Source organism: Oncorhynchus mykiss, chromosome 15 (assembly GCF_013265735.2).
Source record: "Oncorhynchus mykiss isolate Arlee chromosome 15, USDA_OmykA_1.1, whole genome shotgun sequence".
In the NCBI taxonomy this organism is placed as follows: domain Eukaryota; kingdom Metazoa; phylum Chordata; class Actinopteri; order Salmoniformes; family Salmonidae; genus Oncorhynchus; species Oncorhynchus mykiss.
This window is the reverse complement of record NC_048579.1, coordinates 29,896,135-29,908,435: the sequence shown is the minus strand read 5'-3', so window position 1 is coordinate 29,908,435 and position 12,301 is coordinate 29,896,135. Positions and strand designations below refer to the sequence as shown.

The following is a 12,301-nucleotide window of genomic DNA, read 5'->3' as shown; positions in this document are numbered from 1 at the left end:
GTTCTCTCTCCCTCTCTCCCTCTCTCTCTCTCTATCTCTCATCTCTCATATCTCAATGTTGCCCCTCACTGGTCTTACTCCCCCCCCTTTCTCTCCCTTTCTTTTATCTGAAGCGCTGTGTGGCAGCCTATCAGGGCCACACACACACACACACACACCGTCCAGCGAAGCTTGCTGTGTTCTACATTAATCCACCTTTCCTCTGTGCTCTTTAATTCTCTGTAAATTCCTCCAGTGAAGGGGTCTTGTGTATATGTTAGAGTGTGTGTGAGAATATGTGTGTGTGTGTGTGTGTGTGTGTGTGTATTCTGACTGCTTCCATTGTCAGGACATCGTCTTTTCTCACGCATGAGGAGGAGTGAAACTGAGCTGGAGGGACAGTGTGAACGAGGGAAGGAGAGAGAGAAAGGAGAAGGAAAGTGGGAGAGAGAGGGATGGGAGTTTGAGGTGAATCCGTCGATGGAGTGGTGAGCAGGAATGCGTGCAGCTGTGTGTGTGCTGGGCGGCTGAGCGGTGACGTGAAGCGACTGACACACATCTGGAACGGCTTCAGCAGCTGCACCTGAAGAGGAGGGATCCCAAATCCTCCGCTCTCTTTCTCTCTCCTGCTCTCTCCCTCGTGCTCTTTTTTTCTCTCTCTCTCTCTCTCTCTCTCTGTTCCTCTCTCTCTCTCCATATCCCTCTCTCTCTCTCTCTCTCTCCGTGTGTTTCGCCCGGCGCTCGCCCAAGCACTGGAACAGTTACATACTGAGCATCAGAAAAGCAGTGGAAGAGCAAAGAAGAGGAAACCCGAAAAAAGAAAGAGAAGAGGAAAGAAGAAAAAAGAAGGAGAACTACTGCGGAGCAGCGGAGAGAAGGAAAAGAGGAGACGGAAAAAAACTGCCTCGGACTAAGAACTGTCTGTGTTTGACAGGGTCGTCAATGAGAGAGGGAGTATGCAGGATTCAAGAAAAGGAGACGAGAGGGTGTGACAGATCGGGCGACAGAGAGGAAAGACAGTGGGTTATAGAGCTGGAATGCGCTGACACTAAGGACCTGGCTTCTTCTCTGCATCTGGCCCACCACCTCCTGCTGATCCACAGGTTTGAAGACTCACTCGCTCACGCACACATACATACACACACACACCCACACCCACGCACACAGCTCTGTTTGCTTTGGAGGATGAGCCCAGGAGGCCCTGCCAGGAGAAGAGTACACCTTCCAGGGACCTGTTGACTCTTCCCGCCCCTTCTCTCTCTCTCTCTCTCTCTCTCTCTCTCTCTCTCTCCTCCTCCTCCTCCCCTTCTGCCTTCCCAAAAGTGCCCTCTTCCCTCTGGCTGCTCAGCCCAGCCTACCTGCTCCAGTCAGGACTCGCAGAGCTGAGTGGGAGACACAGTGAGGAGCCCTGAGACCTGGAATACTCTACCCTTTCACCTACCCCGGACCTGACACTGACAGAGACTGAGAGAGACCGATAGACTGAGAGTCCCAGAGACCTTTCACTGACTTATACCAGAATGTCTAAAGCTTCGAGGCTGGCTCGGCCCTCCTCGGTCGGTGCAGGATCCAAGCTGCCATCCTCCCGTAAGGAGGCTCCGGGAGGGGCCCGAGCCAGGGTGGTGAGTGTGGGGGAGAAGCTGATGAGGGCTGGCAGCGACGGGACCCTGACCAAGCAGAGGGCCCTGGCTGCACAGCAACCGACAGACAAACAGCAGAGCCAGATGCAATCTCAGACCCAGAGCCAAAGCCACCTAAGCCAGGCACAGACTGGGGACACGGGGGCCCAACCCAAGAGTAGAATCAGCCCGCCTAAAGCCTCGGCCCTCCCACAGGGCTCTATGCACAGTAAGTACTGGACCACACTCATATTGCTTTACCACTGTAAGACTGGTGTGTACACCCTAGTGTCAAACTAGGGACATTGTTGGGTTTTTGTAGCCGGGGCTGCCACCAAGAGCTTGTGAAAAGCGAGAATCAACAACCTCTGAATAATCAGTCTCACACACAGAGCTTATGAGCATGTATTCCATTCTGTGTTGTTTTTTTGGTAGTAACTCTTGTACTGTAGTGTCCTTAGTGTAATAGTAGCATAGTAATTGTAGTAGTTACAGTGGATGGGTGCTGGTCTAGTTTCAGTAGACTGGTGTTTCCCAAACTCGGTACACAGGACCCCAAGGGGTGCACGTTTTGGTTTTTTGCCCTAACACTACACAGCTGATTCAAATCATCAAAGCTTCGTGGTTAGTTATTATTATTTGAACCAGCTGTGTAGTGCTAGGGCAACCCTGCAGTAGACATTGACCGCCAGGGCAGTTTCCTTACACCCATGCTACTCAGTTTATGACTTTTTTTGCCCTGTGCATTTATCAGTGTGGTTGGCTACATTTCGTTAAGAGAGGATTAGTGGGCTATCTGTTTGTTGTGTGTGTATTGGTCAGACTGGTATGTTGTGTGGTCCAGGATTAGATCTACCTATCAGGGCTCGGCTTCCTGTCCTGTTCATCAGTCAGACTAGTGTGTTGTGTTGTGTGGTCCAGGATTAGATCTACCTATCAGGGCTCGGCTTCCTGTCCTGTTCATCAGTCAGACTAGTGTGTTGTGTTGTGTATGATCCAGGATTAGATCTACCTATCAGGGCTCGGCTTCCTGTCCTGTTCATCAGTCAGACTAGTGTGTTGTGTTGTGTATGATCCAGGATTAGATCTACCTATCAGGGCTCGGCTTCCTGTCCTGTTCATCAGTCAGACTAGTGTGTTGTGTTGTGTATGGTCCAGGATTAGATCTACCTATCAGGGCTCCGCTTCCTGTCCTGTTCATCAGTCAGACTAGTGTGTTGTGTTGTGTATGGTGCATGGATCAGATCAGCACTATGCATCCTATCCTGGGGGATGCTTGGGAGTCGAACACATTCCTCACCTGGTCACATGACTGGAGCGCCGTCACATTGTTGTTATCTCTGTGGGGTGCGGATTAGGGAAGGGTGCAGGGGGTCTGATCCCTCACTTTTGGCCACATCGTCACATTCCCACACCCCAGTGAGCTTAGATTTAGCACAAGAGGAGAGTTGAAGGATGCGTCCCAAAAGGCAGCCTATTCACTTTATAGTGCACTAGTATCGCCCGGCCCTCGTTAAAAGTAGTGCACTATATAGGGAATAGGGTTCATTTGGGATGTACAATGAACCTGCCCATGGTTTTACCGTGCCATTGTCTTGAAGTCTTGAAGGTTAAGTCTAAACCATAAGCAGGTAGTGTAGGAGGAACTTTTTTAGGAATAAGTTATTCCCTCTGTTAGTTTTGGTGAGTAGCTGGTATTCAGGTACAGGCGTATTGTGTAAACCCTCATGTTTATTTGAATGACAGACTGGCAGTGTTTTTGTTACGCTGCCTACGCCCTCTGTCAGTCAAGATGTTTACTTGCAGTTACACACACATGCACACAAACATTTACATTTCAATTTTAGTCATTTAGCAGCCGCTCTTATCCAGAGTGACTTACACCCATTGCACCATGCGCACACGCACAAACACACACACACACACACACACACACACACACACACACACACACACACAGAGAGAGTGTGTATCCCGTTATTTTGGGTGTGAGATCTGAGTTGTGTGTTTCTGGTCTAACCCCGAGACAGTCGGTTGGGGGGAGGGGAGACGGGGGAGAGACAGGGGAGACAGACAGGGATTTGGCAGGGGGGAGGGTGGTGGTAGGAGAGAGGGGAGGTGTGGGTGTGAGTCAAACTTTCGGGTGACAGAAGGAGGTCAGGAATGTGAGCAGGGCATGCTGGGAAGTCTGCAGATCTGTAGCACTGTGTTGTGTGTGTGTGTGTGTGTGTGTGTGTAACCCCCCCCCCCCCACACACACACACACACACACTCACACACCTCCTTCCTCCCTCCGTTTCCCAGTTGTTCCTCCCTCCAGTATAAAGTCAGGTTGTGGGTTATGAGGGGCAGGTCTGTACTGGAAACCAGATGTCTCCCAGTCTGTGGCTCTGTGTGCTCACTCCAACCTCTTTACACAAACAGACCACTGGCCAGGAGGACTCCTGCCCTTCCTACATGCAAACGCCCGCACAAACACACACACAAGTCTTCCTCTACCTCGGTGTCTGTGTCTCTTTCACTCTCTTTTTATTCCTACATGTATCTGTCTCTCCGTCTCTTCCTCTGCCTCTCCGTCTCTGTCTGTCTCGGTCTCTGTATCTCTCTTTCTCTCTCCCCCTCTTTCTACTGAAGCGTTCACGTTTTTTACTCATCACTCTTCTGAACTGAAGAATGACTTTAATCCATGCCACCGCACCACACACTCTAAAAAGACTTTCAAACAGAATACACAATCTGTGTATTGTTGCAGAGGGAGGGTTGGAGGAGTCAGCTCCGTGTTTCTCTATGTGAGTCGGAGTGATGATGACGACAAAGACAGAATTCTCTTCACATTTCCTGCTGAGGCCTGCATACAAACGCTGCAGACGCTGTAAATATTCCATTGGTAGAGCTATTTTGGGTGCTGTTGTTGCTTTTTTGACAGCCCTCATTCACTGTCCGCCTGTCTCTCCTTGGAAAGTGCTTCAATGATTTAGCAAATTCTCTAAACAAATACACAGTGGCACTGGGATCATCTTAACCTCGTGTTTATCAACTCATTTAGGCGGCAGGTAGCCTAGCGGTTAGAAAGGTGAGCCAGCAGCCGGAGTTATCATCACAGCCTCGTACATTTCACCTCTTTATAGACCGATATCATCCATACAGGTTCCTAGGTCGAGCCCAGGTCCCATGTTGTCCTGGTTTCAGTCAAGACATCTAAGGCCAGGCATTGGGCATGAACACATCTGTGTTCCAAAATGGCACCCTGTTCCCTGTATAGTGCATAATGGCCGGAACGGAGCAAACCATGTGTTTAATCTATTTGATACCATTCCACAAATTCTGCTTCAGTCATTACCTCGAGCCCATTGCCACCAACCTCCTGTGCATGACAGGTGATTCACTTGTTAAATTCACTCATTAAATTCACTCCAATCAGTGTAGATGAAGGGGAGGATTTTTAAGCCTTGAGATAATTGAGACATGGATTGTGTATGTGTGCCATTCAGAGGGTGAATGGGCAAGACAAAATATTTAAGTGCCTTTGAATGGGGTAAGGTAGGAGGTGCCAGGCACACCAAATCAAATCACATTTTATTGGTCACATACACACGGTTAGCAGATGTTATTGCGAGTGTAGCGAAATGCTTGTGCTTCTAGTTCCGACAGTGCAGCAATATCCAACAAGTAATATCTAACAATTCCACAACAAATAACTAATGGAATAAGGAATGGAATGGAATAAGAATATATAAAAATAAATATAATGATGAGCAATGACAGAGTGGCATTGGCTAAGATGCAATAGATAGTATAGAATACAGTATATACATATGAGATGAGTAATGCAAGACAAGTAAACATAATTAAAGTGGCATTATTAAAGTGACTAGTGTTCCATTTATTAAAGTGGCCAATGATTTCAAGTCTGTATGTCAGGCAGCAGCCTCTCTGTACTAGTGATGGCTGTTTAACAGTCTGATGACCTTGAGATAGAAGCTGTTTTCAGTCTCTCGACCCCAGCTTTGATGCACCTGTAATGACCCCGCCTTCTGGCTGGTAGCCGGGTGAACAGGCAGTGGCCCAGGTGGTTGTTGTCCTTGATTATCTTTTTGGCCTTCCTGTTACATCGGGTGCTGTAGGTGTCCTGGAGGGCAGGTAGTTTGATGTGTTGTGCAGACCTCACTACCCTCTGGAGAGCCCTGCAGTTGTCGATGGTGCAGTTGCCGTACCAGGTGGTGATACAGCCTGGCAGGATGCTCTCAATTGTGCTTCTGTAAAAGTTTTAGGTTTTTAGGTGACAAGCCATATTTCTTCAGCCTTCTGAGGTTGAACAGGCGCTGTTGCACCTTCTTCGCCACACTGTCTGTGTGGGTGGGCCATTTCAGTTTGTCAGTGATGTGTGTGCCGAGGAACTTAGAACTTTCCACTTTCTCCACTGCTGTTCTGTCGATGTGGATAGGGGAGGCTCCCTCTGCTGTTTCCTGAAGTCCACGATAATTTCCCTTGTTTTGTTGACGTTGAGTGAGAGGTTATTTTCCTGACACCTGACATCCTCCTGACATCCTCCCTGTAGGCTGTCTAGTCATTGTTGGTAATCAAGCCTAGCACTATTTTGTCGTCTGCAAACTTGATGATTGAGTTGGAGGCATACATGGCTACGCAGTCATGGGTGAACAGGGAGTACAGGAGGGGGCTGAGCACGCACCCTTGTGGGGCCCCAGTGTTGAGGATCAGCGAAGTGGAGATGTTGTTTCCTACCTTCACCACCTGGGGGAGGCCCTTAAGAAAGTCAAGGACCCAAATGCACAGGTCGGGGTTGAGACCCAGGACCTCAAGCTTAATGATGAGCTTGGAGGGTACTATGGTGTTGAAGAGATTATAGTCAATGAACAGCATTCTTAAGTAGGTATTCCTCTTGTCCAGATGAGATAGGGCAGTGTGCAGTGGTGGCAGGTCGCGTTGGTGGTACTGTATTATCCTCAAAGCGTGCTAAAAAGGTATTTAGTTTGTCTGGAAGCAAGACGTTGGTGTCCGTGATGTGGCTGATTTTTCCTTTTATAGTCCATGATTGTCTGTAGACCCTGCCACTTAAGTCTCGTTTCTGAGCCGTTGAATTGCGACTCCACTTTTGTCTCTCTACCGACATTTTGCTTGTTTGATTGCCTTGCGGAGAGAATAATTACACTGTTTATAATCGGGAATATTCCCAGTCACCTTTCCATGGTTAAATGCAGGGGTTCACTCTTTCAGTTTTGCGCAAATGCCGCCATCTATCCAGAGTTTCTGGTTAGGGTAGGTTTTAATAGTCAGAGTAGGTACAATATCTCCTATACACTTCCTTATGAACTCACTTACCGATTCAGCTCTTACTTCAATATTATTCTCTGAGGCTACCCGGAACATATCCCAGTCCGTGTGATCAAAACAATCTTGAAGCGTGGATTCCGATTGGTCAGATCAGCGTTGAATAGTCCTTAGCACGGGTACTTTCTGTTTGAGTTTCTGCCTATAGGAAGGGAGGAGCAAAATGTAGTCGTGATCAGATTTGCTGAAAGGAGGGCAGGGGAGGGCCTTGTAAGCATTGCGGAGGTTAGAGTAGCAATGGTCCAGTGTTTTTCCAGCTCGAGTGCTACAGTCGAGTTGCTGATAGAATTTAGGTAGCCTTGTTCTCAAATTTGCTTTTTTAAAATCCCCAGCTACAATAAATGCAGCCTCATGATATATGGTTTCCAGTTTGCAAGTCCAGTGAAGTTCCTTGAGGGCCGTCATGGTATCGGCTTGAGGAGGTATATACACAGCTGTGACAATAACCAAAGATAATTCTCTTGAGAGATAATACGGTCGGCATTTGATTGTGAGGAATTCTAGGTCAGGTGAACAAAAATACTTCAGTTCCTGTATGTTGGTACAATTACACCATGAGTCGTTAATCGTGAAACATACACCTGTGCCCTTCTTCTTCCCGGAGAGATGTTTATTCCTGTCGGTGCGACGCACTGAGAAGCCAGGTGACTGTACCAACTCCAACAGCATATCCCGAGGGAGCCATGTTTCTGTGAAACAGAGTATGTTACAATCCCTGATGTCTCTCTGGAAAGCAAACGGTGTCCTGATTTCGTCAAACTTGCTATCTAGGGACTGGACATTAGTCAGTAATATACTCGGGAGTGGTAGGTGGTGTGCGCGGCTCTGAAGTCTGACCAGGAGACCGCTCCATCTTCCTCTTCTCCAGTGGAGTTGTTTTGGGTCGGCCTCAAATTCCCTGGGTGGTGCGGAGGATCCGCTTCGGGAAAGTTGTATTCCTGGTTGTAGTGCTGATATTGACGTCGCTCTGATATCCAATAGTTCTTCCCAGCTGTATGTAATAACGCTTAAGATTTTCTGGGCAACAATGTAAGAAATAATACATTAAAAAAACAATATATTGCAAAGTTTCCTAAGGACTAGAAGTGAGCCAGCCCTCTCTGTCGGCGCCATCTTGTGACACTGGTTTGTGTCAAGAGCTGCTGGGTTTTTCACACTCAACAGTTTTCTGTGTGTATAAGGAAGGGTCCACCATGCAAAGGACATCCAGCCAACTTGACACAACTGTGGGAAGCATTGTAGTCAACACGGGCCAGCATCCCTGTGGAATGCTTTCATCACCTTGTAGAGACCATGCCCCAAAACATTTTAATTTATTTAACTAGGCAAGTCAGTTAAGAACAAATGATCATTTACAATGACGAACTACCCCGGCAAAACCCTAACGACGCTGGGACAATTGTGCGCCGCGCTTTGGGACTCCCAATCATGGCCGATTATGATACAGCCTGGAATCCAACCAGGGTCTGACATCTCTCGCACAGATATGCAGTGCCTTAGACAGCTGCACTACTCAGGAGCCCACATTGAAGCTGTTCTGAGGGCAAATTGGGTGCAACTCAATGTTAGGAATGTGTTCCTCATGTTTGGTATACTCACTGTATAATTAATATGGTGCCATTTGGGACGTAGCCCACGGCTACAGCAGAGGTACGGAGGTGGGTCTGGCGCTGAAGTTGCGTGGCTGTGGCCGGATGATAAGTGTGTGTGACAGGTGACATTTCGGGCGTGTGTTAAGTCTAATGAATTGACGTAGGCCACAGGGCCAGGACTTTAACTGAAGCTGAAAGCCTACAGTTTTCCCAGCGTCGACCTCTGTAGTCTAGTGGTAACGCACCTGACCAGTCACATTTGTACTGCTCCCCACCGGAGACTGGGGTTCAATCCCAGCGTCCACTTTCAAATGTACTCCCACTTGCCTGTCGTCTTGGCTGCTGTGGAAATCTCTGCTCCATCAGAGAAGGCCATGGAGTGTACCAGAACCCAGTTGGCTAAGCTGGACTTTTTTAATGACACATCTGGCAGTGTTAAGGCTCTGGAGCATCTGAGGCATGCACTGATAACAGGAGAGAGAGAGAGAGAGAGCCACAGAGAGAGACTGCTATTATCAACCAACTAGTCTCCAATCTCCAAGCCCCCACACACTTATCTCTTTCTCTCTCTCCTCTAGCCTAGCTGTGAGTGTTTCATTCTGCCCAGGTTGGTGCTTTGATCCTAAGCCACACTCTGCTTGTTATTGATTCCACGGTGGTCTTGGGTATGAGGTAAAATACACCTACAGGTCATGTCAACTTTCTCAGTTTTTGTTTTTTTTTAGAGTGAGGGCAGATGAGTCAAAAGCAGCAAGGGAGAAAAGTTCAAGTCAAAATGTCTACAGTTAGTTATGTCCTTAGTTATCCAGGCAATTGTATAAGGAGGCATCTTTTGTTGTTCTTGTCTAGTGTATGGCGTGCAGACTTTAATAAGGGGGTTTGTCTGTGCTTGAATGTGAGGGCATTCACTTCAGTTTCCCGTGAAGCATCAGAGATCAGAATGCACTTTGAGACTGTGTGTGCGTGCATGTTTTGTGCGTGTTTGTATGTGCATAAGTGTGTGTGCCAGCATGTGTTTGACCGAGAAAGCACAACTACTGTATAATGTAAGGTCTAAGTGAAAACCACCTATTTGTGGTGTGTGTGTGTGTGTGTGTCATATGGGGGTAACGCAGAGCAGGCCCTTGCCTGTTCACAGCCTATTATTGTTTGTGTTGCTCTCAATGGTCTGTTAAAGGATTGTATTTCAGATCAAGGTTTTGACACATTACTTCTGGCAGATGGCACAGGAGCGTGCATGGCTGCCTATGGCGGCACCAGGTTATTCCAAGCTTGAACCCTACAAGCGGAGTCATTACATACATACGTTCCATGGTAGTTTGTTCTCAACTGACGCGTTCTGATTTATGGGTGGAAAAAACACTACGTTAAAACAAGCTAAGACAAGTTCAATCCAAATGTAATTTTAGTGGGAGATGAGATCGGTTTCCTGGAAATCGAAAAAATTAAGCAAAGAAAGAGGATTAGATTAATTCATGCCTCTCATTACCCATAAAGCTCTCTGGTTTATCTAAGATTTAGACTTTGCTGAACTTGACAAACTTTGGCCAGACTGTAAGCTTTATAATAGACCGTCATAACACACTTGCCCACATTAAATGGCCCTCAAAGATTCTTCATTTGTGGTTCCCATCTTTCATTACACATCTCTCACTACACTGTGTTTTGAAATGACTTCATTTGCCTCAGAGTTTGTTTGTATAAATATCTAATGTGTAGCACCATTGACTAAGCAGCGGTTTGGACATATTTTACACAAAGGTCTGCCAAAGGGGAATTACATGGGGAGGGGGGTCACAGACAATACACGGTATGTATTCCAAATGGCACCCTATTCACTATTAGTGCACTACTTTTGACCATAGCCCTATTGACCCTGGTCAAAAGTAGTGCACCACATAGGGAATAGGATGCTATTTGTGATGCTAAGAAGGTTATGAAAAAAGCCTGTGCTAATGCGTTAGTGAGTAAATGGGAGATTGTGATAAACGTCAGACTTTGGCAGACCTCTAGCACAGGAGGAGATGTAATTAGACACCAGATAGGAATAATCTCACAGTCAGACAAACTCAGCCAATGTAGAACTCAAAGACCTCCACTTATGGCGGATTATGGGAAGAAGACGTTGCATGGTCGCCATGGCAGCAGGGAAACTTTCTTCGGAAAGACAAGCCATGTTCAAGAGCATCAAATCTATGATGCATTGTGGGTAAGTTGTGACGAACCAATCTACAAATATTAGTAGTTAGTAGTTAGTTTTTGATGCAAGGTGATTTGTTGATCAGTCAGTCGGGAGTCACCTGCGCTGTCAGCTGCAATGTCAAAAAAAGCCCATACCTTAGTCGACCATAGTCTTGTCAAATCAAATGCATTTATATAGTCCTTCTTACATCAGCTGATATCTCAAAGTGCTGTACAGAAACCCAGCCTAAAACCCCAAACAGCAAGCAATGCAGGTGTAGAAGCACGGTGGCTAGGAAAAACCTCCTAGAAAGGCCAAAACCTAGAGAGGAACCAGGCTTTGAGGGGTGGCCAGTCCTTTTCTGGCTGTGCCGGGTAGAAATTATAACAGAACATGACCAAGATGTTCAAATGTTCATAAATGACCAGCATGGTCAAATAATAATAATCACAGTAGTTGTCGAGGGTGCAGCAAGTCAGCACCTCAGGAGTAAATGTCAGTTGGCTTTTCATAGCCGATCATTAAGAGTATCTCTACCGCTCCTGCTGTCTCTAGAAAGTTGAAAACAGCAGATCTGGGACAGGTAGCACGTCTGGTGAACAGGTCAGGGTTCCATAGCCGCAGACAGAACAGTTGAAACTGGAGCAGCAGCATGGCCAGGTGGACTGGGGACAGCAAGGAGTCATCATGCCGGGTAGTCCTGAGGCATGGTCCTAGGGCTCAGGTCCTCCTAGAGAAAGACAGAAAGACAGAAAGAGAGAATTGGAGAGAGCATACTTAAATTCACACAGGACACTGGATAAAACAGGAGAAGTACTCCAGATATAACAAACTGACCCTAGTCCCCGACACATAAACTACTGCAGCATAAATACTGGAGTCTGAGACAGGAGGGGTCAGGAGACACTGTGGCCCCATCCGATGATACCCCCGGACAGGGCCAAACAGGAAGGATATAACCCCACCCACTTTGCCAAGCACTACCCACACACCACTAGAGGGATATTTTCAACCACTAACTTACCATCCTGAGACTGAGAGTATAGCCCACAAAGATCTCCGCCACAGGGGGGGGGGGGGGGGGGGGGGGGAGAGATCATGAAGATCATGTCAGTGACTCAACCCACTCAAGTGACACAACCCTCCTAGGGACGGCATGAAAGAGCACCAGTAAGCCAGTGACTCAGCCCCTGTAATAGGGTTAGAGGCAGAGAATCCCAGTGGAGAGAGGGGAACCGGCCAGGCAGAGACAGCAAGGGCGGTTCGTTGCTCCAGAGCCTTTCCGTTCACCTTCACACTCCTGGGCCAGACTAGCGAGGGCAATTTTGGGCCTTCAACATGTTTCATTGAAATGTACAGCTGTGTGTCATCCACATAGCAGTGAAAGTTAACATTATGTTCTCGAATTACATCCCCAAGAGGTAAAATATATAGTGAAAACAATAGTGGTCCTAAACGGAACCTTGAGGAACACCGAAATTTACAGTTGATTTGTCAGAGGACAAACCATTCACAGAGACAAACTGATATCTTTTTCTGACAGATAAGATCTAAACCAGGCCAGAACTTGTCCATGTAGA

At 47.2% G+C, this 12,301-nt stretch overlaps 1 protein-coding gene across 10 annotated transcripts in view; it reads left to right on the top strand.

Annotated features, from left to right (window-relative positions):
• LOC110489970 (sickle tail protein) overlaps window positions 1-12,301 on the top strand; it is a 226,542-nt gene that overhangs the window by 46,617 nt on the left and 167,624 nt on the right. For 5 of the 10 annotated variants that reach the window (XM_036944271.1, XM_036944267.1, XM_036944268.1 and 2 more), the window contains exon 1: window positions 700-1,827. The exons of 1 other annotated variant lie outside the window; for it this stretch is intronic. In XM_036944271.1, the coding sequence (XP_036800166.1) occupies window positions 1,500-1,827 (328 nt within the window). In that variant the 5' untranslated portion in view covers window positions 700-1,499. Of the gene's footprint in view, window positions 1-697; window positions 1,828-12,301 lie in introns of those variants that run through there. 4 more of the 10 variants (XM_036944274.1, XM_036944273.1, XM_036944269.1 and 1 more) reach the window with 3 other exon arrangements.